Here is a 26,923-nt window from a genome sequence, read left to right on the forward strand (position 1 = left end):
ACGCTCACATACACATGTTCACACACACACACATATACACACACACACATACGCACACATACACACACAAACACATACACATACACACACGCATACACACTCACATACACATGTTCACACACACACACATATACACACACACACATAGGCACACCTACACACACAAACACATACACATACACACACGCATACACACATACACACACACACACACACACACACACACACACACACACACACACACACACACACACACACACACACACACACAGACAATATGTCCCTCAACAGAAAGAAGCACCAGCAGCATCCTTAACAGTAGTGCTGTTATCTAGCATCTAGCCCCTGAGCTACGGCATCACAACAGGTGCATTAAAACACTTCTATTTGCATATTACACCATTGAATGATAATAACTCAAAGGTACCTGCAGATGTTGGGCTGTGTTGACTTTTAGTCTTTGTATACTAACTATACAGTTAATGCTGGGAGGCAGTCATAGATAACTGTTCGTAATAAAGGGCAGAATGATCTATTTTCATTTGCAGATAAGTGTTCGGATAAAACTTAACGAGTAAAAAATGAAACAACTGCCACTGTGATCTCTACTGGAAACATGACTAGTTGTGTTTTGTACTCTGTCATGTAACATCACTAGTTGTGTTTTGTACTCTGTCATGTAACATGACTAGTTGTGTTTTGGACTCTGTCATGTAACATCACTAGTTGTGTTTTGTACTCTGTCATGTAACATCACTAGTTGTGTTTTGTACTCTGTCATGTAACATCACTAGTTGTGTTTTGTACTCTGTCATGTAACATGACTAGTTGTGTTTTGTACTCGGTCATGTAACATGACTAGTTGTGTTTTGTACTCTGTCATGTAACATCACTAGTTGTGTTTTGTACTCTGTCATGTAACATCACTAGTTGTGTTTTGTACTCTGTCATGTAACATCACTAGTTGTGTTTTGTACTCTGTCATGTAACATCACTAGTTGTGTTTTGTACTTTATCATGTAACATGACTAGTTGTGTTTTGTACTCTGTCATGTAACATCACTAGTTGTGTTTTGTACTCTGTCATGTAACATCACTAGTTGTGTTTTGTACTCTGTCATGTAACATGACTAGTTGTGTTTTGTACTCTGTCATGTAACATCACTAGTTGTGTTTTGTACTCTGTCATGTAACATCACTAGTTGTGTTTTGTACTCTGTCATGTAACATCACTAGTTGTGTTTTGTACTCTGTCATGTAACATGACTAGTTGTGTTTTGTACTCTGTCATGTAACATCACTAGTTGTGTTTTGTACTCTGTCATGTAACATCACTAGTTGTGTTTTGTACTCTGTCATGTAACATGACTAGTTGTGTTTTGTACTCTGCCATGTAACATGACTAGTTGTGTTTTGTACTCTGTCATGTAACATGACTAGTTGTGTTTTGTACTCTGTCATGTAACATCACTAGTTGTGTTTTGTACTCTGTCATGTAACATGACTAGTTGTGTTTTGTACTCTGTCATGTAACATCACTAGTTGTGTTTTGTACTCTGTCATGTAACATCACTAGTTGTGTTTTGTACTCTATCATGTAACATCACTAGTTGTGATTTGTACTCTGTCATGTAACATGACTAGTTGTGTTTTGTACTCTGTCATGTAACATGACTAGTTGTGTTTTGTACTCTGTCATGTAACATCACTAGTTGTGTTTTGTACTCTGTCATGTAACATGACTAGTTGTGTTTTGTACTCTGTCATGTAACATGACTAGTTGTGTTTTGTACTCTGTCATGTAACATCACTAGTTGTGTTTTGTACTCTGTCATGTAACATGACTAGTTGTGTTTTGTACTCTGTCATGTAACATCACTAGTTGTGTTTTGTACTCTGTCATGTAACATCACTAGTTGTGTTTTGTACTCTATCATGTAACATCACTAGTTGTGTTTTGTACTCTGTCATGTAACATCACTAGTTGTGTTTTGTACTCTATCATGTAACATCACTAGTTGTGTTTTGTACTCTGTCATGTAACATGACTAGTTGTGTTTTGTACTCTGTCATGTAACATGACTAGTTGTGTTTTGTACTCTGTCATGTAACATCACTAGTTGTGTTTTGTACTCTGTCATGTAACATCACTAGTTGTGTTTTGTACTCTGTCATGTAACATCACTAGTTGTGTTTTGTACTCTGTCATGTAACATGACTAGTTGTGTTTTGTACTCTGTCATGTAACATGACTAGTTGTGTTTTGTACTCTGTCATGTAACATCACTAGTTGTGTTTTGTACTCTGTCATGTAACATCACTAGTTGTGTTTTGTACTCTGTCATGTAACATGACTAGTTGTGTTTTGTACTCTGTCATGTAACATGACTAGTTGTGTTTTGTCCTCTGTCATGTAACATGACTAGTTGTGTTTTGTACTCTGTCATGTAACATGACTAGTTGTGTTTTGTACTCTGTCATGTAACATCACTAGTTGTGTTTTGTACTCTGTCATGTAACATGACTAGTTGTGTTTTGTACTCTGTCATGTAACATCACTACTTGTGTTTTGTACTCGGTCATGTAACATGACTAGTTGTGTTTAGCTGAACTATAAATACCAACAACAGATACAGTAACTGGTTGTCTGGTCGGTACATTGGTACTTCTGTCAGTCTTTATCACAGAGATCTCAACAGTGAACGAGCGGAAAGAAGGGCCAACTTCTTATTACTTCACCCACTTCCATCAACAACATCTTAGGGAGGGAGGGAGGGAGGGAGGGAGGGAGGGAGGGAGAGGGAGGGAGGGAGGGAGGGAGAGGGAGGGAGGGAGGGAGGGAGGGAGGGAGGGAGAGGGAGGGAGGGAGGGAGGGAGGGAGGGAGAGGGAGGGAGAGGGAGGGAGAGGGAGGGAGGGAGAGAGGGAGGGAGGGAGGGAGGGAGGGAGGGAGGGAGGGAGGGAGGGAGAGGGAGGGAGGGAGGGAGGGAGGGAGGGAGGGAGAGGGAGGGAGGGAGGGAGAGGGAGGGAGGGAGGGAGGGGGAGGGAGAGGGAGGGAGGGAGGGAGGGAGGGAGGGGGAGGGAGAGAGAGGGAGGGAGGGAGAGGGAGGGAGGGAGGGAGGGAGGGAGGGAGGGAGGGAGGGAAGGAGAGAGGGAGGGAGGGAGGGAGAGAGGGAGAGAGAGGGAGGGAGGGAGAGAGATTTGAATGCCTTGTTGTTAGATGGTGTATCTCTTGTTCTCAATCATTCGGTGGGGCAACAGTGCCATCTAGCAGGTGAATGTGCTCCTATTCTAAACGTTGCCTAAAAACTCCTCTCACTCTACTGCAATGATCTGGCTTTGAGGTTTAATGCCAGGCCCATGATAGATGTAAGCCTCCCATCAGGCGTTGGGGAATAACATAGCAGAAATAAAAAATAGACAGAGGGCTGCAGATGAAGGCAGACGAGGAGGAGGAGAACAGAGTTCCGCAAAGAGCTGCTGCCCGCTTGCTTTTAAAACCACATGATCGTGCCAGATTGTATTTTGCATGGCGGCAGTAATCCTTGCAGTAAATGGATACAAAGATGTTCCCAGAGGTTGTACAGTCAGTGAGATGGAGGGAGTGAGGAGAGCTGGAAAGGAGGAGAGGAGAATGGAGGAGTGTAGTTCTGAGAGAAGTGTTGCACATAGAACGAACGACAGGTGTTTCTCTCCCAGCTAGGGAGGGAGGGAGGGAGGCTGGCAGGCAGGCAGGCAGAGTGGGAGGGCGGCGGCATACAGTCCACAGAGGGAAGTGGGGCTATGTGATGCAGAGAAGCTGTGACAGACAATGTGGAAGGTGAAACACAGTCCTTGGAGAACTCCATAAATCCTCAGAAACAGGAACAACAGTCATCCCAGAATCATTTAAAAAGCTTGTTTCTGATTGAGGATTTGGAATGAAAGACATCCTGTCAATCACTTCACTGCTGCCACCAACTGTTAAGATTATAACGGGACCCGGCAGTCTAGTTATTGCAACAATAAACCTTTTTTGAATGTGAATAAGCTAAGACGCAAGCGTGGGTTGGGAAATGTAAAATGATAAGCAATCATTAAATGACCCTGAGTGTGGAGGATTGGCTGATGTTGATGGGGGTGATTACAGAGCAGCAGATTAGACCCACGTTGGCCTCAGTGGGTGTCTGAACAAAAGCAGTGTGCTTTTGAGTGCTAGGAGAGGAGAGGAGAGGAGAGGAGAGGAGAGGAGAGGAGAGGAGAGGAGAGGAGAGGAGAGGAGAGTCAGATTTAGAGAGAGAGTGAGGAAAGGAGAAAAGACAAAGAGAGGAGTGGGTAAAGAGAGAGAAGACTAGCCTCGGGGTCATCTTCATTCCAAATATCCAATTATTTAGCAGTGCTCTTTGCTCTTCTCTCTGGTCTGGAGGGACTTCTCTGTCTCTCTGCAATCAGCAGAGCATTTCAGACAGAACCTGCACTCCTCTGTCATGTGTTCATACTGTGATATGTTTTATCTTCTTACAGGGAGCCACAGGTAGACCAGGAGACAGAGGATCCAAGGGAGAACGGGTAAGCACCTTTATTTTGTTTCTCTGAAGCTGTTTTCCATAAACACAACTCATTGTTTGTGATGGAAAAATATCACACAGAACCTAACCCAACCAAAAGGTAGTGATGCATAGAAACACATGTTTCCCCCCTTGCTCCCCCCTGCTGTGCCTAAGTATTTGATAAAGGCATCTGAAATGCAATGCATTTTGTATGCCACCATTGTATTTCGGAAACCCCTATTTATAAAGCCCTGTCACAGTCTTCTACAGTGTAATCTGTTTATAAAGCCCTGTCACAGTCTTCTACAGTGTAATCTGTTTATAAAGCCCTGTCACAGTCTTCTACAGTGTAATCTGTTTATAAAGCCCTGTCACAGTCTTCTACAGTGGAATCTGTTTATAAAGCCCTGTCACAGTCTTCTACAGTGTAATCTGTTTATAAAGCCCTGTCACAGTCTTCTACAGTGTAATCTGTTTATAAAGCCCTGTCACAGTCTTCTACAGTGGAATCTGTTTATAAAGCCCTGTCACAGTCTTCTACAGTGTAATCTGTTTATAAAGCCCTGTCACAGTCTTCTACAGTGTAATCTGTTTATAAAGCCCTGTCACAGTCTTCTACAGTGTAATCTGTTTATAAAGCCCTGTCACAGTCTTCTACAGTGTAATCTGTTCCCAAACGCTAGTCACGGCGGTTTGTAGGAGAGCTAAGATACATCGTGACAGAATTGGCCACAGTCCCTGGAGATGTGTATCTGAGTGGGCTCAATCAGGGTAATGGCTGGATGAGGACTGACTGTGTAATGCTGAGACGTTGGTAGCTACAGTATCAGCCCAAAGTCAGACTGGCCTTATGCCAATGCTCTATCAGAATGCCTCCGGTCCAGTCTGGAGTGGGACTGACAACAACCCCCTCACCCTTTTATTTAACCAGGCAAGTCAATTAAGAATATTTTCTTATTTACAATGATGGCCTAGCTAAATAAAGTGATTGTAGATCTGAATTGGAAACCGGAGGGTGTACTGTAAACCACATGGCAGTAGCTCACCAGCTAGCTAGATTTAGCCATTATACATATCGGTATATTTTAATGTATGTGTATTGTTTTATATTGTCAGGTATTACTGCACTGTTGGAGCTAGGAACATAAGCATTTCACTGCACCCTTCCATAACATCTGCTAAATATGTGTACATGACCAATACAATTTCATTTGATTGTTCTTTACTGATCTCCAGGGGGACCCAGGGATACCTGGAGCGAGGGGAGTCCAAGGGGAGAGGGGAAGGACAGGAGACCCAGGAATAGTGGGACCTATCGGGCCCCAAGGCCACCGAGGAGACCCTGGTCCCCCAGGTCCCATAGCATCACCAAGCCCTCTGGTACGTTGGTTATATCTCCTCCAAACACACCAAGCCCTCTGGTACGTTGGTTATATCTCCCCCAAACACACCAAGCCCTCTGGTACATTGTTATATATCTCCCCCAAACACACCAAGCCCTCTGGTACGTTGGTTATATATCTCCTCCAAACACACCAAGCCCTCTGGTACGTTGTTATATATCTCCTCCAAACACACCAAGCCCTCTAGTACATTGTTATATATCTCCTCCAAACACACCAAGCCCTCTGGTACGTTGTTATATATCTCCTCCAAACACACCAAGCCCTCTAGTACATTGTTATATATCTCCTCCAAACACACCAAGCCCTCTGGTACATTGTTATATATCTCCTCCAAACACACCAAGCCCTCTGGTACGTTGGTTATATCTCCTCCAAACACACCAAGCCCTCTGGTACATTGTTATATCTCCTCCAAACACACCAAGCCCTCTGGTACATTGTTATATATCTCCTCCAAACACACCAAGCCCTCTGGTATGTTGTTATATATCTCCTCCAAACACACCAAGCCCTCTGGTACGTTGTTATATCTCCTCCAAACACACCAAGCCCTCTGGTACATTGTTATATATCTCCTCCAAACACACCAAGCCCTCTGATACATTGTTATATATCTCCTCCAAACATACCAAGCCCTCTGGTACATTGGTTATATCTCCTCCAAACACACCAAGCCCTCTGGTACGTTGTTATATATCTCCTCCAAACACACCAAGCCCTCTGGTACATTGGTTATATCTCCTCCAAACACACCAAGCCCTCTGGTACGTTGTTATATATCTCCTCCAAACACACCAAGCCCTCTGGTACGTTGTTATATATCTCCTCCAAACACACCAAGCCCTCTGGTACGTTGGTTATATCTCCTCCAAACACACCAAGCCCTCTGGTACGTTGGTTATATCTCCTCCAAACACACCAAGCCCTCTGGTACATTGGTTATATCTCCCCCAAACACACCAAGCCCTCTGGTACATTGTTATATCTCCCCCAAACACACCAAGCCCTCTGGTACATTATATCTCCTCCAAACACACCAAGCCCTCTGGTACATTGTTATATATCTCCTCCAAACACACCAAGCCCTCTGGTACATTGTTATATATCTCCTCCAAACACACCAAGCCCTCTGGTACGTTGGTTATATCTCCTCCAAACACACCAAGCCCTCTGGTACGTTGTTATATCTCCTCCAAACACACCAAGCCCTCTGGTACATTGTTATATATCTCCTCCAAACACACCAAGCCCTCTGGTATGTTGTTATATATCTCCTCCAAACACACCAAGCCCTCTGGTACATTGTTATATCTCCTCCAAACACACCAAGCCCTCTGGTACATTGTTATATATCTCCTCCAAACACACCAAGCCCTCTGGTACATTGTTATATATCTCCTCCAAACACACCAAGCCCTCTGATACGTTGTTATATATCTCCTCCAAACACACCAAGCCCTCTGGTACATTGGTTATATCTCCTCCAAACACACCAAGCCCTCTGGTACGTTGTTATATATCTCCTCCAAACACACCAAGCCCTCTGGTACATTGGTTATATCTCCTCCAAACACACCAAGCCCTCTGGTACGTTGTTATATATCTCCTCCAAACACACCAAGCCCTCTGGTACGTTGTTATATATCTCCTCCAAACACACCAAGCCCTCTGGTACGTTGTTATATATCTCCTCCAAACACACCAAGCCCTCTGGTACGTTGGTTATATCTCCCCCAAACACACCAAGCCCTCTGGTACATTATATCTCCTCCAAACACACCAAGCCCTCTGGTACATTGTTATATATCTCCTCCAAACACACCAAGCCCTCTGCTACATTGTTATATATCTCCTCCAAACACACCAACCCCTCTGGTACACTGTTATATATCACCCAAACACACCAAGCCCTCTGTTATGTTGGTTATATCTCCTCCAAACACACCAAGCCCTCTGGTATGTTGGTTATATCTCCTCCAAACACACCAAGCCCTCTGGTATGTTGGTTATATCTCCTCCAAACACACCAAGCCCTCTGGTACATTGTTATATATCTCCTCCAAAGACACCAACCACTCTGGTACATTGTTATATATCACCCAAACACACCAAGCCCTCTGGTACGTTGGTTATATCTCCTCCAAACACACCAAGCCCTCTGGTACGTTGTTATATATCTCCTCCAAACACACCAAGCCCTCTGGTACGTTGGTTATATCTACTCCAACCACACCAAGCCCTCTGGTATGTTGTTATATATCTCCTCCAAACACACCAAGCCCTCTGGTACGTTGGTTATATCTCCCCCAAACACACCAAGCCCTCTGGTACATTGTTATATATCTCCTCCAAACACACCAAGCCCTCTGGTACGTTGGTTATATCTCCCCCAAACACACCAAGCCCTCTGGTGCGTTGTTATATATCACCCAAACACACCAAGCCCTCTGGTACATTGTTATATATCTCCTCCAAACACACCAAGCCCTCTGGTACATTGTTATATATCTCCTCCAAACACACCAAGCCCTCTGGTACATTGTTATATATCTCCTCCAAACACACCAAGCCCTCTGGTACGTTGGTTATATATCTCCTCCAAACACACCAAGCCCTCTGGTACATTGTTATATATCTCCTCCAAACACACCAAGCCCTCTGGTACATTGCTATATATCTCCTCCAAACACACCAAGCCCTCTGGTACGTTGGTTATATCTCCTCCAAACACACCAAGCCCTCTGGTACAATGGTTATATCTCCTCCAAACACACCAAGCCCTCTGGTACGTTGTTATATATCTCCTCCAAACACACCAAGCCCTCTGGTACATTGGTTATATCTCCTCCAAACACACCAAGCCCTCTGGTACGTTGGTTATATCTCCTCCAAACACACCAAGCCCTCTGGTATGTTGTTATATATCTCCTCCAAACACACCAAGCCCTCTGGTACGTTGTTATATATCTCCTCCAAACACACCAAGCCCTCTGGTACGTTGGTTATATCTCCTCCAAACACACCAAGCCCTCTGGTACGTTGTTATATATCTCCTCCAAACACACCAAGCCCTCTGGTACGTTGTTATATATCTCCTCCAAACACACCAAGCCTTCTGGTACATTGGTTATATCTCCTCCAAACACACCAAGCCCTCTGGTACGTTGTTATATATCTCCTCCAAACACACCAAGCCCTCTGGTACATTGGTTATATCTCCTCCAAACACACCAAGCCCTCTGGTACATTGTTATATATCTCCTCCAAACACACCAAGCCCTCTGGTACATTGTTATATATCTCCTCCAAACACACCAAGCCCTCTGGTACGTTGTTATATATCTCCTCCAAACACACCAAGCCCTCTAGTACATTGTTATATATCTCCTCCAAACACACCAAGCCCTCTGGTACATTGTTATATATCTCCTCCAAACACACCAAGCCCTCTGGTACGTTGGTTATATCTCCTCCAAACACACCAAGCCCTCTGGTACGTTGTTATATCTCCTCCAAACACACCAAGCCCTCTGGTACATTGTTATATATCTCCTCCAAACACACCAAGCCCTCTGGTATGTTGTTATATATCTCCTCCAAACACACCAAGCCCTCTGGTACGTTGTTATATCTCCTCCAAACACACCAAGCCCTCTGGTACGTTGTTATATATCTCCTCCAAACACACCAAGCCCTCTGATACATTGTTATATATCTCCTCCAAACATACCAAGCCCTCTGGTACATTGGTTATATCTCCTCCAAACACACCAAGCCCTCTGGTACGTTGTTATATATCTCCTCCAAACACACCAAGCCCTCTGGTACATTGGTTATATTTCCTCCAAACACACCAAGCCCTCTGGTACGTTGTTATATATCTCCTCCAAACATACCAAGCCCTCTGGTACGTTGTTATATATCTCCTCCAAACACACCAAGCCCTCTGGTACGTTGTTATATATCTCCTCCAAACACACCAAGCCCTCTGGTACGTTGGTTATATCTCCTCCAAACACACCAAGCCCTCTGGTACATTGGTTATATCTCCCCCAAACACACCAAGCCCTCTGGTACATTGTTATATCTCCCCCAAACACACCAAGCCCTCTGGTACATTATATCTCCTCCAAACACACCAAGCCCTCTGGTACATTGTTATATATCTCCTCCAAACACACCAAGCCCTCTGGTACATTGTTATATATCTCCTCCAAACACACCAAGCCCTCTGGTACATTGTTATATATCTCCTCCAAACACACCAAGCCCTCTGGTACGTTGGTTATATCTCCTCCAAACACACCAAGCCCTCTGGTACGTTGTTATATCTCCTCCAAACACACCAAGCCCTCTGGTACATTGTTATATATCTCCTCCAAACACACCAAGCCCTCTGGTATGTTGTTATATATCTCCTCCAAACACACCAAGCCCTCTGGTACGTTGTTATATCTCCTCCAAACACACCAAGCCCTCTGGTACATTGTTATATATCTCCTCCAAACACACCAAGCCCTCTGGTACATTGTTATATATCTCCTCCAAACACACCAAGCCCTCTGATACGTTGTTATATATCTCCTCCAAACACACCAAGCCCTCTGGTACGTTGTTATATATCTCCTCCAAACACACCAAGCCCTCTGGTACGTTGGTTATATCTCCCCCAAACACACCAAGCCCTCTGGTACATTATATCTCCTCCAAACACACCAAGCCCTCTGCTACATTGTTATATATCTCCTCCAAACACACCAACCCCTCTGGTACACTGTTATATATCACCCAAACACACCAAGCCCTCTGTTATGTTGGTTATATCTCCTCCAAACACACCAAGCCCTCTGGTATGTTGGTTATATCTCCTCCAAACACACCAAGCCCTCTGGTATGTTGGTTATATCTCCTCCAAACACACCAAGCCCTCTGGTACATTGTTATATATCTCCTCCAAAGACACCAACCACTCTGGTACATTGTTATATATCACCCAAACACACCAAGCCCTCTGGTACGTTGGTTATATCTCCTCCAAACACACCAAGCCCTCTGGTACGTTGTTATATATCTCCTCCAAACACACCAAGCCCTCTGGTACGTTGGTTATATCTACTCCAACCACACCAAGCCCTCTGGTATGTTGTTATATATCTCCTCCAAACACACCAAGCCCTCTGGTACGTTGGTTATATCTCCCCCAAACACACCAAGCCCTCTGGTACATTGTTATATATCTCCTCCAAACACACCAAGCCCTCTGGTACGTTGGTTATATCTCCCCCAAACACACCAAGCCCTCTGGTGCGTTGTTATATATCACCCAAACACACCAAGCCCTCTGGTACATTGTTATATATCTCCTCCAAACACACCAAGCCCTCTGGTACATTGTTATATATCTCCTCCAAACACACCAAGCCCTCTGGTACATTGTTATATATCTCCTCCAAACACACCAAGCCCTCTGGTACGTTGGTTATATATCTCCTCCAAACACACCAAGCCCTCTGGTACATTGTTATATATCTCCTCCAAACACACCAAGCCCTCTGGTACATTGCTATATATCTCCTCCAAACACACCAAGCCCTCTGGTACGTTGGTTATATCTCCTCCAAACACACCAAGCCCTCTGGTACAATGGTTATATCTCCTCCAAACACACCAAGCCCTCTGGTACGTTGTTATATATCTCCTCCAAACACACCAAGCCCTCTGGTACATTGGTTATATCTCCTCCAAACACACCAAGCCCTCTGGTACGTTGTTATATATCTCCTCCAAACACACCAAGCCCTCTGGTACGTTGGTTATATCTCCTCCAAACACACCAAGCCCTCTGGTACGTTGTTATATATCTCCTCCAAACACACCAAGCCCTCTGGTACGTTGTTATATATCTCCTCCAAACACACCAAGCCTTCTGGTACATTGGTTATATCTCCTCCAAACACACCAAGCCCTCTGGTACGTTGTTATATATCTCCTCCAAACACACCAAGCCCTCTGGTACATTGGTTATATCTCCTCCAAACACACCAAGCCCTCTGGTACATTGTTATATATCTCCTCCAAACACACCAAGCCCTCTGGTACATTGTTATATATCTCCTCCAAACACACCAAGCCCTCTGGTACGTTGTTATATATCTCCTCCAAACACACCAAGCCCTCTAGTACATTGTTATATATCTCCTCCAAACACACCAAGCCCTCTGGTACATTGTTATATATCTCCTCCAAACACACCAAGCCCTCTGGTACGTTGGTTATATCTCCTCCAAACACACCAAGCCCTCTGGTACGTTGTTATATCTCCTCCAAACACACCAAGCCCTCTGGTACATTGTTATATATCTCCTCCAAACACACCAAGCCCTCTGGTATGTTGTTATATATCTCCTCCAAACACACCAAGCCCTCTGGTACGTTGTTATATCTCCTCCAAACACACCAAGCCCTCTGGTACGTTGTTATATATCTCCTCCAAACACACCAAGCCCTCTGATACATTGTTATATATCTCCTCCAAACATACCAAGCCCTCTGGTACATTGGTTATATCTCCTCCAAACACACCAAGCCCTCTGGTACGTTGTTATATATCTCCTCCAAACACACCAAGCCCTCTGGTACATTGGTTATATTTCCTCCAAACACACCAAGCCCTCTGGTACGTTGTTATATATCTCCTCCAAACATACCAAGCCCTCTGGTACGTTGTTATATATCTCCTCCAAACACACCAAGCCCTCTGGTACGTTGTTATATATCTCCTCCAAACACACCAAGCCCTCTGGTACGTTGGTTATATCTCCTCCAAACACACCAAGCCCTCTGGTACATTGGTTATATCTCCCCCAAACACACCAAGCCCTCTGGTACATTGTTATATCTCCCCCAAACACACCAAGCCCTCTGGTACATTATATCTCCTCCAAACACACCAAGCCCTCTGGTACATTGTTATATATCTCCTCCAAACACACCAAGCCCTCTGGTACATTGTTATATATCTCCTCCAAACACACCAAGCCCTCTGGTACATTGTTATATATCTCCTCCAAACACACCAAGCCCTCTGGTATGTTGTTATATATCTCCTCCAAACACACCAAGCCCTCTGGTACGTTGTTATATCTCCTCCAAACACACCAAGCCCTCTGGTACATTGTTATATATCTCCTCCAAACACACCAAGCCCTCTGGTACATTGTTATATATCTCCTCCAAACACACCAAGCCCTCTGATACGTTGTTATATATCTCCTCCAAACACACCAAGCCCTCTGGTACATTGGTTATATCTCCTCCAAACACACCAAGCCCTCTGGTACGTTGTTATATATCTCCTCCAAACACACCAAGCCCTCTGGTACATTGGTTATATCTCCTCCAAACACACCAAGCCCTCTGGTACGTTGTTATATATCTCCTCCAAACACACCAAGCCCTCTGGTACGTTGTTAAATATCTCCTCCAAACACACCAAGCCCTCTGGTACGTTGTTATATATCTCCTCCAAACACACCAAGCCCTCTGGTACGTTGGTTATATCTCCTCCAAACACACCAAGCCCTCTGGTACGTTGGTTATATCTCCTCCAAACACACCAAGCCCTCTGGTACATTGGTTATATCTCCCCCAAACACACCAAGCCCTCTGGTACATTGTTATATCTCCCCCAAACACACCAAGCCCTCTGGTACATTATATCTCCTCCAAACACACCAAGCCCTCTGGTACATTGTTATATATCTCCTCCAAACACACCAAGCCCTCTGCTACATTGTTATATATCTCCTCCAAACACACCAACCCCTCTGGTACACTGTTATATATCACCCAAACACACCAAGCCCTCTGTTATGTTGGTTATATCTCCTCCAAACACACCAAGCCCTCTGGTATGTTGATTATATCTCCTCCAAACACACCAAGCCCTCTGGTATGTTGGTTATATCTCCTCCAAACACACCAAGCCCTCTGGTACATTGTTATATATCTCCTCCAAAGACACCAACCCCTCTGGTACATTGTTGTATATCACCCAAACACACCAAGCCCTCTGGTACGTTGGTTATATCTCCTCCAAACACACCAAGCCCTCTGGTACGTTGTTATATATCTCCTCCAAACACACCAAGCCCTCTGGTACGTTGGTTATATCTACTCCAACCACACCAAGCCCTCTGGTATGTTGTTATATATCTCCTCCAAACACACCAAGCCCTCTGGTACGTTGGTTATATCTCCCCCAAACACACCAAGCCCTCTGGTACATTGTTATATATCTCCTCCAAACACACCAAGCCCTCTGGTACGTTGGTTATATCTCCCCCAAACACACCAAGCCCTCTGGTGCGTTGTTATATATCACCCAAACACACCAAGCCCTCTGGTACATTGTTATATATCTCCTCCAAACACACCAAGCCCTCTGGTACATTGTTATATATCTCCTCCAAACACACCAAGCCCTCTGGTACATTGTTATATATCTCCTCCAAACACACCAAGCCCTCTGGTACGTTGGTTATATATCTCCTCCAAACACACCAAGCCCTCTGGTACATTGTTATATATCTCCTCCAAACACACCAAGCCCTCTGGTACATTGCTATATATCTCCTCCAAACACACCAAGCCCTCTGGTACGTTGGTTATATCTCCTCCAAACACACCAAGCCCTCTGGTACATTGGTTATATCTCCTCCAAACACACCAAGCCCTCTGGTACGTTGTTATATATCTCCTCCAAACACACCAAGCCCTCTGGTACATTGGTCATATCTCCTCCAAACACACCAAGCCCTCTGGTACGTTGGTTATATCTCCTCCAAACACACCAAGCCCTCTGGTATGTTGTTATATATCTCCTCCAAACACACCAAGCCCTCTGGTACGTTGTTATATATCTCCTCCAAACACACCAAGCCCTCTGGTACATTGTTATATCTCCCCCAAACACACCAAGCCCTCTGGTACATTATATCTCCTCCAAACACACCAAGCCCTCTGGTACATTGTTATATATCTCCTCCAAACACACCAAGCCCTCTGGTACATTGTTATATATCTCCTCCAAACACACCAAGCCCTCTGGTACATTGTTATATATCTCCTCCAAACACACCAAGCCCTCTGGTACGTTGGTTATATCTCCTCCAAACACACCAAGCCCTCTGGTACATTGTTATATATCTCCTCCAAACACACCAAGCCCTCTGGTATGTTGTTATATATCTCCTCCAAACACACCAAGCCCTCTGGTACGTTGTTATTTCTCCTCCAAACACACCAAGCCCTCTGGTACATTGTTATATATCTCCTCCAAACACACCAAGCCCTCTGGTACATTGTTATATATCTCCTCCAAACACACCAAGCCCTCTGATACGTTGTTATATATCTCCTCCAAACACACCAAGCCCTCTGGTACATTGGTTATATCTCCTCCAAACACACCAAGCCCTCTGGTACGTTGTTATATATCTCCTCCAAACACACCAAGCCCTCTGGTACATTGGTTATATCTCCTCCAAACACACCAAGCCCTCTGGTACGTTGTTATATATCTCCTCCAAACACACCAAGCCCTCTGGTACGTTGTTATATATCTCCTCCAAACACACCAAGCCCTCTGGTACATTGGTTATATCTCCTCCAAACACACCAAGCCCTCTGGTACGTTGTTATATATCTCCTCCAAACACACCAAGCCCTCTGGTACATTGGTTATATCTCCTCCAAACACACCAAGCCCTCTGGTACGTTGTTATATATCTCCTCCAAACACACCAAGCCCTCTGGTACGTTGTTATATATCTCCTCCAAACACACCAAGCCCTCTGGTACATTGGTTATATCTCCTCCAAACACACCAAGCCCTCTGGTACGTTGTTATATATCTCCTCCAAACACACCAAGCCCTCTGGTACGTTGGTTATATCTCCTCCAAACACACCAAGCCCTCTGGTACGTTGGTTATATCTCCTCCAAACACACCAAGCCCTCTGGTACATTGGTTATATCTCCCCCAAACACACCAAGCCCTCTGGTACATTGTTATATCTCCCCCAAACACACCAAGCCCTCTGGTACATTATATCTCCTCCAAACACACCAAGCCCTCTGGTACATTGTTATATATCTCCTCCAAACACACCAAGCCCTCTGCTACATTGTTATATATCTCCTCCAAACACACCAACCCCTCTGGTACACTGTTATATATCACCCAAACACACCAAGCCCTCTGTTATGTTGGTTATATCTCCTCCAAACACACCAAGCCCTCTGGTATGTTGGTTATATCTCCTCCAAACACACCAAGCCCTCTGGTATGTTGGTTATATCTCCTCCAAACACACCAAGCCCTCTGGTACATTGTTATATATCTCCTCCAAAGACACCAACCCCTCTGGTACATTGTTATATATCACCCAAACACACCAAGCCCTCTGGTACATTGGTTATATCTCCTCCAAACACACCAAGCCCTCTGGTACGTTGTTATATATCTCCTCCAAACACACCAAGCCCTCTGGTACGTTGGTTATATCTACTCCAACCACACCAAGCCCTCTGGTATGTTGTTATATATCTCCTCCAAACACACCAAGCCCTCTGGTACGTTGGTTATATCTCCCCCAAACACACCAAGCCCTCTGGTACATTGTTATATATCTCCTCCAAACACACCAAGCCCTCTGGTACGTTGGTTATATCTCCCCCAAACACACCAAGCCCTCTGGTGCGTTGTTATATATCACCCAAACACACCAAGCCCTCTGGTACATTGTTATATATCTCCTCCAAACACACCAAGCCCTCTGGTACATTGTTATATATCTCCTCCAAACACACCAAGCCCTCTGGTACGTTGGTTATATATCTCCTCCAAACACACCAAGCCCTCTGGTACATTGTTATATATCTCCTCCAAACACACCAAGCCCTCTGGTACATTGCTATATATCTCCTCCAAACACACCAAGCCCTCTGGTACGTTGGTTATATCTCCTCCAAACACACCAAGCCCTCTGGTACATTGGTTATATCTCCTCCAAACACACCAAGCCCTCTGGTACGTTGTTATATATCTCCTCCAAACACACCAAGCCCTCTGGTACATTGGTTATATCTCCTCCAAACACACCAAGCCCTCTGGTACGTTGGTTATATCTCCTCCAAACACACCAAGCCCTCTGGTATGTTGTTATATATCTCCTCCAAACACACCAAGCCCTCTGGTACGTTGTTATATATCTCCTCCAAACACACCAAGCCCTCTGGTACGTTGGTTATATCTCCTCCAAACACACCAAGCCCTCTGGTACGTTGTTATATATCTTCTCCAAACACACCAAGCCCTCTGGTACGTTGTTATATATCTCCTCCAAACACACCAAGCCCTCTGGTACATTGGTTATATCTCCTCCAAACACACCAAGCCCTCTGGTACGTTGTTATATATCTCCTCCAAACACACCAAGCCCTCTGGTACATTGGTTATATCTCCTCCAAACACACCAAGCCCTCTGGTACGTTGTTATATATCTCCTCCAAACACACCAAGCCCTCTGGTACATTGTTATATATCTCCTCCAAACACACCAAGCCCTCTGGTATGTTGGTTATATATCTCCTCCAAACACACCAAGCCCTCTGGTACGTTGTTATATATCTCCTCCAAACACACCAAGCCCTCTGGTATGTTGTTATATCTCCTCCAAACTGGCCAAGTCTAGCCAAACTCCCATCTTGAATGATGTTGAATAAATGTGTTATCAAGGTTGTTATGATTGATCCTGTAACACTCATAAAGGTGTCCTGACCTGTTTTATAAAGGTGTTGTGAATGTCTTATGTACACCCGAGACCTCCCAGCACTCATAGTCCAACCGTATACCCATAGACTCATAGTCCAACCGTATACCCATAGACTCATAGTCCAACCATATACCCATAGACTCATAGTCCAACTGTATACCCATAGACTCACTGGAAATTCATGCTCCACATTTTTGTGTGTGTTTGTCTATACCCGCCCATAAAATCAAAGACTATCATCAGTCACACATAATTAAAGCATCTAAACATCCTCCTTTCTTCAGTGGTCTGAGTAATTAGCGGATATCTCTATTTCTCTGTAAATGAATACAGTACTGCAGTAGCATAGAGTTGTGTGGAGCTGTGTGGAGCAACATATGACACAGCAGATAACAAATAGGCATAATGAAGCCTGCTAGGTTGTTTCTGCTCCTCACCTCCCACTCCTGATCAACTCAACCCCACAGGGGGGTCAGGAGAGAGGGAAGGAGAGAAGGGCTAGAGAGAGAGGGGTGGAGAGAGGGAGAAGGAGAGAAGACTAGAGGGAGAGCGACGGAGATAGAGAGAAGGAGAGAGGACTAGATAGAGAGGAGTGGAGAGGGGGAAGGAGAGAAGGGCTAGAGAGAGAGGGGTGGAGAGAGGGAGAAGGAGAGAAGACTAGAGGGAGAGCGACGGAGATAGAGAGAAGGAGAGAGGACTAGATAGAGAGGAGCGGAGAGAGGGAAGGAGAGAAGGGCTAGAGAGAGAGGAGTGGAGAGGGGGAAGGAGAGAGGGCTAGATAGAGAGGAGCGGAGAGAGGGAAGGAGAGAGGGCTAGAGAGAGAGGAGTGGAGAGAGGGAAGGAGAGAGGGCTATAGAGAGAGGAGTGGAGAGGGGGAAGGAGAGAGGGCTATAGAGAGAGGAGTGGAGAGAGGGAAGGAGAGAGGGCTATAGAGAGAGGAGTGGAGAGAGGGAAGGAGAGAGGGCTATAGAGAGAGGAGTGGAGAGGGGGAAGGAGAGAGGGCTATAGAGAGAGGAGTGGAGAGAGGGAAGGAGAGAGGGCTATAGAGAGAGGAGTGGAGAGAGGGAGAAGGAGAGAAGACTAGAGGGAGAGCGACGGAGATAGAGAGAAGGAGAGAGGGCTATAGAGAGAGGAGTGGAGAGAGGGAAGGAGAGAGGGCTATAGAGAGAGGAGTGGAGAGGGGGAAGGAGAGAGGGCTATAGAGAGAGGAGTGGAGAGGGGGAAGGAGAGAGGGCTATAGAGAGAGGAGTGGAGAGAGGGAAGGAGAGAGGGCTATAGAGAGAGGAGTGGAGAGAGGGAGAAGGAGAGAAGACTAGAGGGAGAGCGACGGAGATAGAGAGAAGGAGAGAGGGCTAGATAGAGAGGAGCGGAGAGAGGGAAGGAGAGAGGGCTATAGAGAGAGGAGTGGAGAGAGGGAAGGAGAGAGGGCTATAGAGAGAGGAGTGGAGAGGGGGAAGGAGAGAGGGCTATAGAGAGAGGAGTGGAGAGAGGGAAGGAGAGAGGGCTATAGAGAGAGGAGTGGAGAGAGGGAAGGAGAGAGGGCTATTGAGAGCGAGAGAAGAAGAGAGGGCTAGAGAGAGAGGGGCGGAGAGAGGGAAAGAGAGAGAGGGGTGGTGAAAGAGGGATATGGAAAACAGAAAAGACAGAGAAATGAGAGATGAGAGAGATGGAGAGAGATGGAGGAAAGGAGAGAGAGGGAGGAAATGAGAGAGAGGGAGGAAAGAAGAGAGAGGGAGGAAAGGAGAGAGGGAGGAAAGGAGAGAGAGGAAGGAAATGAGAGAGAGGGAGGAAAGAAGAGAGAGTAATTGCTTGCTGTTTGGGGTTTTAGGCTGGGTTTCTGTACAGCACTTTGATATATCAGCTGATGTAAGAAGGGCTATATAAATACATTTGATTTGATTTGATTTGAAAGGAGAGAGAGGGAGGAAAGGAGAGAGAGGACTAGAGAGATGGAGAGAGCGTGGGAGTGAGGAGAGAGAGAAGGAGAGAGATGGAGAGCGCGTGGGAGTGAGGAGAGAGCTGGAGAGAGCGTGGGAGTGAGGAGAGAGAGAAGGAGAGAGCTGGAGAGAGCGTGGGAGTGAGGAGAGAGAGGAGAGAGCTGGAGAGAGCATGGGAGTGAGGAGAGAGAGAAGGAGAGAGCTGGAGAGAGCGTGGGAGTGAGGAGAGAGAGAAGGAGAGAGCTGGAGAGAGCGTGGGAGTGAGGAGAGAGAGGAGAGAGCTGGAGAGAGGGTGGGAGTGAGGAGAGAGAGAAGGAGAGAGCTGGAGAGAGCGTGGGAGTGAGGAGAGAGAGAAGGAGAGAGCTGGAGAGAGCGTGGGAGTGAGGAGAGAGAGAAGGAGAGAGCTGGAGAGAGCGTGGGAGTGAGGAGAGAGAGGAGAGAGCTGGAGAGAGGGTGGGAGTGAGGAGAGCACTGCAGAGGATCGAAAAACACCTCTGTGTGTCAGCTATTTTACACGCGGCATGCAGAGGGTTACATAACACAACAGAGATTAAAGACTTCTGAATGCCAAGAAAACAAGTACTAAAGGCTCACCCTCCTATATCTTTCTCTCATAGAACAGAACAGTACAGTGACCCTATTAAAGTACTAAAGGGTCACCCTCCTATATCTTTCTCTCATAGAACAGAACAGTACAGTGACCCTATTAAAGTACTAAAGGGTCACCCTCCTATATCTTTCTCTCATAGAACAGAACAGTACAGTGACCCTATTAAACAGAAAAGTACATTGGCAACTCTTCCGCGGTATTCAGCACTGCCAAAATACAAGTATCCTGTTTTTCAACCAGTCGCAATAGAACACGATAATATTTGAGTGATCAATATCGATGTTCGAAAATGTCCCTGAATATTGTTACTTTAATACCTTTATAAAGCTGCCAGGGTTTTGTTCCATCCTCTCCTCTACCTATCAAGACACAGACAACATGAAGAACCTTTTAGAAAATGGCCCACAGATGATCACAGTTCATTGTAACAGTATATGAGGTTTAAGCTCTGATTGCAAAGATGTTTCAAACACACAAGTCCCTGTTTTTCTCCCTGGGTTTATTCTAGTTGTTCATACTTATAAATCCCATTCCTTTATCCGCACCACTTTCTGGAGTCCACCAGAAATATGGTATTATAATGCATTTATCAGTCTTTTCTATGGACAGTCAGAAGAATATAGAACTCTAAAAGAACATTTTCATAGTTCCGATTTCCATTCCATTCTGTTGACAAAGTTCTCCTCTACAATTCAAGGCTCTCTCCACACAAACATTCTGAGCAAACAGCAATCTTACTTTGAGCCTGAGATAGATGGCAGGGACAGGGAGACAGGGAGAGAGGAGTTGATTATTATGCCATGAAGCGTTGCATCTCTTTATCACTGAAGACACTGCAATTTTATAACACGTTGAATAAAACATGAACTACTGCTGTCTCGCTAATTACATTTTCTTAATCTGTTAAAGACGTTTTGGTTAAGTTTGTGTTATTCTGTTTCTGTTTCTCTCTCTTGTGCCTGTCTGTCTGTATCTCTCTCTCTTTCACACTCTCTCTCTCTCTCTCTCTCTCCCTCTCCCTCTCCCTCTCCCTCTCCCTCTATCTCTCTCTCTCTCTCTCCCTCTCCCTCTCCCTCTCCCTCTATCTCTCTCTCTCTCTCTCTCCCTCTCCCTCTCCCTATATCTCTCTCTCTCTCTCTCTCCCTCTCCCTCTCTCTCTCTCACAGAATGATGCCAATTCCATGGAGGAAATTAAAATGTTTATCCGGAATGAAGTATTGCGGTTGTTTGAAGGTACAGCTGTTACGTCTGAATCCCAACTTGTTGTCGACTCAATTTATCCTTCAGGGGGTCCCTTTGTTTTCTCCTCACTCTTTTAAGGATTTCAGGATTTCAAAATCGGGGGGGAAATCTAAATTGGATATTGTTGCCTTAGTTCTTCAGGAAGTAAAAGAGTCCCAAGTAAGAGAATAGTTCATGCTGGGTGAAGGTATTTTATTGTTCTGCCACTGTGTTGTGATATTGAATGGCAGTGTGGTATGCAAGCCTTGGTTTAGTACATATCCTAACTAACTAATGAGCTACTGTATCACCTATTCTACCGTTTTATGTTTTCTGATACAGAATTTCAATTTGAGAGCTTGGGCCTGTAAGGTTCTGTCTGAGTTATGGACATATCGTTGTTCTGTTCAATGTTTTCTACCTATATAGTAGTCTAAATAGCCCAATTCATGTTGTTAAATTCAAAATAATCAAATATTGCTGACACCATTCAAACCAATAAGGGTTTGGAACTTTAAAGACAATTATCTCGGAATCATCTTTTTGCAGATAGAACCTTCTAGTCACAAGCTCTTGAATTGTCTATCACTTGCAGAGAGTGTTGGTATATTATCAAATCAAATGGTATTAGTCACATGCACCGAATACAACAGGTGTAGACCTTACAGTGAAATGGTTACTTAACCAACAATGCAGTTAAAAAAAATATGGATAAGAATAAGAAATAAAAGTAACAAGTAATTAAAGAGCAGCAGTAAAATAACAATTGCGAGACTATATACAGGGGGGTACTGGTACAGAGTCAATGTGCGGGGACACCGGTTAGTTGAGGTAATATGTACATGTAGGTAGAGTTATTAAAGGGACTATGCATAGATGATAACAACAGAGAGTAGCAGTGGTGTAAAAGAGTGGGAGGGGGGCCATTGCAAATAGTCTGGGTAGCCATTTGATTAGATGTTCAGAAGTCTTATGGCTTGGGGGTAGAAGCTGTTTAGAAGCCTCTTGGACCTAGACTTGGCCCTCCGGTACCGCTTGCCGTGCGGTAGCAGAGTGAACAGTCTATGAATAGGCTGGCTGGAGTCTTTGACAATTGTTAGGGCCTGGTATGTACTGGGTCGTTCGCACTAACCTCTGAAGTGCCTTGCAGTCGGAGGTCGAGCAGTTGCCATACCAGGCAGTGATGCAACCAATCAGCCCTCTTCACGACTGTCTTGGTGTGCTTGGACCATGTTAGTTTGTTGGTGATGTGGATACCAAGGAACTTGAAGCTCTCAACCTACTCCAGTACAGCTCCGTCGATGTGAATGGGGGCGTGCTCGGTCCTCTTTTTCCTGTAGTCCACAATCATCTCCTTTGTCTTGATCACGTTGAGGGAGAGGTTGTTGTCCTGGCACCACATGGCCAGGTCTCTGACCTCCTCCCTATAGGCCGTCTCATCGTTGTTGGTGATCAGGCCTACCACCGTTGTGTCGACGGCAAACTTAATGATGGTGTTGGAGTCGTGCCTGGCCGTGCAGTCATGAGTGAACAGGGAGTACAGGAGGGGACTGAGCACGCACCCCTGAAGGGCCCCTGTGTTGAGGATCAGCGTGGCGGATGTGTCGTTACCCATCCTTCCCACCTGGGGCCAGCCCGTCAGGAAGTCCAGGATCCAGTTGCAGAGGGTGGTGTTTAGTCCCAGGGTCCTTAGCTTATTGATGAGCTTCGAGGGCACTATGGTGTTGAAAGCTGAGGTGTAGTCAATGAATAGCATTCTCACATAGGTGTTCCTTTTGTCCAGGTGGGAAGGGACAGTGTGGAGTGCAATAGAGATTGCATCATCTGTGGATCTGTTGGGGCGGTATGCAAATTGGAGTGGGTTTAGGATTTCTGGGATAATGGTGTTGATGTGAGCCATGACCAGCCTTTCAAAGCACTTCATGGCTACAGATGTGAGTGCTATGGGTCGGTAGTCATTTAGGCAGGTTTCCTTAGTGTTCTTGGACACAGGCACTATGGGGGTCTGCTTAAAACATGTTGGTAATACAGACTCAGACAGAGAGAGGTTGAAAATGTCAGTGAAGACACTTGCCAGTTGGTCAGTGTATGCTCACAGTACACGTCCTGGTAATCTGTCTGGCCCCACGGCCTTGTGAATGTTGACCTGTTTAAAGGTCTTACACACATCGCCTGCAGAGAGCGTGATCACACAGTCTTCCAGAACAGCTGGTGCTCTCATGCATGTTTCAGTGTTATTTGCCTCGAAGCGAGCATAGAAGTAGTTTAGCTTGTCTGGTAGGCTCGTGTCACTGGGCAACTCTCGGCTGTGCTTCACTTTGTAATCTGTAATGGTTTGCAAGCCCTGCCACATCCGACGAGCATCAGAGCCAGTGTAGTACGATTCGATCTTTGTCCTGTATTCACTCTTTGCCGGTTCGTCAGAGAGCATAGCGGGATTTCTTATGAGCTTCCAGGTTAGAGTCCCGCTCCTTGAAAGTGGCAGCTCTAGCCTTTAGCTCAGTGCGGATGTTGCCTGTAATCCATGGCTTCTGGTTGGGGTATGTACGTACGGTCACTGTGGGGACGACGTCATCGATGCACTTATTGATGAAGCCAATGACTGATGTGGTGTTCTCCTCAATTCCATCGGAGGAATCCCAGAACATATTCCAGTCTGTGCTAGCAAAACAGGCCTGTAGCTTAGCGTCTGCTTCATCTGACCACTTTTTTATTGATCTAGTTAGTGGTGCTTCCTGCTTTAATTTTTGCTTGTAGGCAGGAATCAGGAGGATAGAATTATGGTCAGATTTGCCAAATGGAGGGCGAGGGAGAGCTTTGTATGCATCTCTGTGTGTGGAGTAAAGGTGGTCCAGAGTTGTTTTCCCTGTGGTTGCACATTTAACATGCTGATCGAAATTTTTGAAAACGGATTCAAGTTTCCCTGCGTTGAAGTCGGCGGCTATTAGGAGCGTTGCCTCTGGGTGAGCATTTTCTTGTTTGCTAATGGCGGAATACAGCTCCTTCGATGCTGTCTTAGTGCCAGCCTCAGTCTGTGGTGGTATGTAAACAGCTACAAAAAATACACATGGCCTTCTCTGTAGCTCAGTTGGTAGAGCATGGTGTTTGCAACGCCAGGGTTGTGGGTTCGATTCCCACGGGGGGCCAGCACAGAATTTTTTTTAATGAAATGTATGCATTCACTACTGTAAGTCGCTCTGGATAAGAGCGTCTGCTAAATGACTTAAATGTAAATGTAAATGTAACTCTCTAGGTAGATTGTGTGGTCTACAGCTTATCATGAGATACACTACCTTAGGCGAGCAATAGCTGGAGATTTCCTTAGATATCGTGCACCAGCTGTTATTTATAACCTGCCAGCTGTATGTTGACAGTGTCGTCTTTCAGCCACGACTCCGTGAAGCATAAGATATTACAGTTTTGAATGTCCCGTTGGTAGTTTAATCTTTCGCATAGGTCATCTATTTTATTCTCCAAAGATTGCACGTTTGCTAGCAGAATGGAAGGAAGTGGGGGTTTATTCGATTAACTACGAATTCTCAGAAGGCAGCCCGCCCTCTGGCCCCTTTTTCTCTGCCTCTTCTTCACGCAAATCACGGGAATCTGGGCCTGTTCCCGAGAAGCAGTATATCGTTCACGTCGGGCTCGTCAGACTCGTTAAAGGAAAAAAAGATTCTGCCAGTCCGTGGTGATTAATCACGGTCCTGATGTCCAGAAGTTATTTTTTGGTCATAAGAGACAGTAGCGGCAACATTATGTACAAAATAAGTACAAAAATAAGTTACAAACAACGCAAATAAACGAACAAAAAAACACAATCGGTTGGGGACACGTAAAACGCCGGCCTTCTTCCCCGGGACCATTGTTACAATGATACAGAATGTGAATTGTCTATCACTTGCAGAGAGTGTTGGTATTATTATGATACAGAATGTGAATTGTCTATCACTTGCAGACATTGTTGGTATTATTGTAATACAGAATTTTTATGTCACTCACCAGAGAGACTATCAAGCCATGCCATGCAGAAGATGCCGGCGGCCATTTTAGCGGCGCAGGTTCGACAGGGTTCTCCCGGTCCCCCTGGCAACGACGGATCCCCAGGGCCTCCAGGGGAAGAAGGCCCCCCCGGCCCTCAAGGTAAGAACCACAGGCTGCTAAAACCACTGGAGACATAAAGTAATGCTCCTCCACACTCTGTCTCACACCAGCATAAGAGATCTACATCTGAATAGAATATAAGAAAATAAGTTCTGTTCTACTCTACTCTACTCTACTCTACTCTACTCTACTCTACTCTACTCTACTCTACTCTACTCTACTCTACTCTATTCTACTCTACTCTACTCTATTCTTATTTTCTCTTCTCTTTTATACCCTTCTCTTCAATTGTCATCTTTTCTGCTCTACCCTAATCTGCTCTGCTCTACTCTGCTCTGCTCTACTCTACTGTCATCTACTCTACTCTATTCTACTCTATTCTATTCTACTCTATTCTGTTCTACTCTACTCTATTCTATTCTACTCTACTCTATTCTACTCTACTCTATTCTATTCTATTCTGTTCTACTCTACTCTATTCTATTCTGTTCTATTCTACTCTATTCTGTTCTACTCTACTCTACTCTACTCTATTCTATTCTACTCTACTCTATTCTATTCTACTCTATTCTGTTCTATTCTACTCTATTCTGTTCTATTCTACTCTACTCTACTCTATTCTGTTCTATTCTACTCTATTATGTTCTATTCTACTCTATTCTGTTCTATTCTACTCTATTCTGTTCTATTCTACTCTATTCTGTTCTATTCTACTCTATTCTGTTCTACTCTACTCTATTCTGTTCTACTCTACTCTATTCTGTTCTACTCTACTCTATTCTGTTCTATTCTACTCTATTCTGTTCTACTCTACTCTGTTCTGTTCTATTCTACTCTATTCTGTTCTATTCTACTCTATTCTGTTCTACTCTACTCTATTCTGTTCTATTCTACTCTATTCTGTTCTACTCTACTCTATTCTGTTCTACTCTATTCTACTCTATTCTACTCTACTCTACTCTATTCTATTCTACTCTATTCTGTTCTATTCTACTCTACTCTATTCTATTCTACTCTATTCTGTTCTACTCTACTCTACTCTACTCTATTCTGTTCTATTCTACTCTATTATGTTCTATTCTACTCTATTCTGTTCTATTCTACTCTATTCTGTTCTACTCTACTCTACTCTACTCTATTCTGTTCTATTCTACTCTATTCTGTTCTATTCTACTCTATTCTGTTCTATTCTACTCTATTCTGTTCTATTCTACTCTATTCTGTTCTACTCTACTCTATTCTGTTCTACTCTACTCTATTCTGTTCTACTCTACTCTATTCTGT

At 44.8% G+C, this 26,923-nt stretch overlaps 1 protein-coding gene across 1 annotated transcript in view; it reads left to right on the top strand.

Moving 5' to 3' along the window:
- LOC115153630 (collagen alpha-1(XIX) chain) overlaps positions 1-26,923 on the top strand; it is a 130,799-nt gene that overhangs the window by 88,159 nt on the left and 15,717 nt on the right. Inside the window, exons 33-36 of the mRNA XM_029699268.1 lie at positions 4,502-4,546; positions 5,764-5,907; positions 21,484-21,550; positions 25,541-25,678. Coding sequence (XP_029555128.1) covers positions 4,502-4,546; positions 5,764-5,907; positions 21,484-21,550; positions 25,541-25,678 — 394 coding nt within the window. The remainder of the gene's footprint in view (positions 1-4,501; positions 4,547-5,763; positions 5,908-21,483; positions 21,551-25,540; positions 25,679-26,923) is intronic.

Source organism: Salmo trutta, chromosome 18 (genome assembly GCF_901001165.1).
Source record: "Salmo trutta chromosome 18, fSalTru1.1, whole genome shotgun sequence".
Lineage (NCBI taxonomy): Eukaryota > Metazoa > Chordata > Actinopteri > Salmoniformes > Salmonidae > Salmo > Salmo trutta.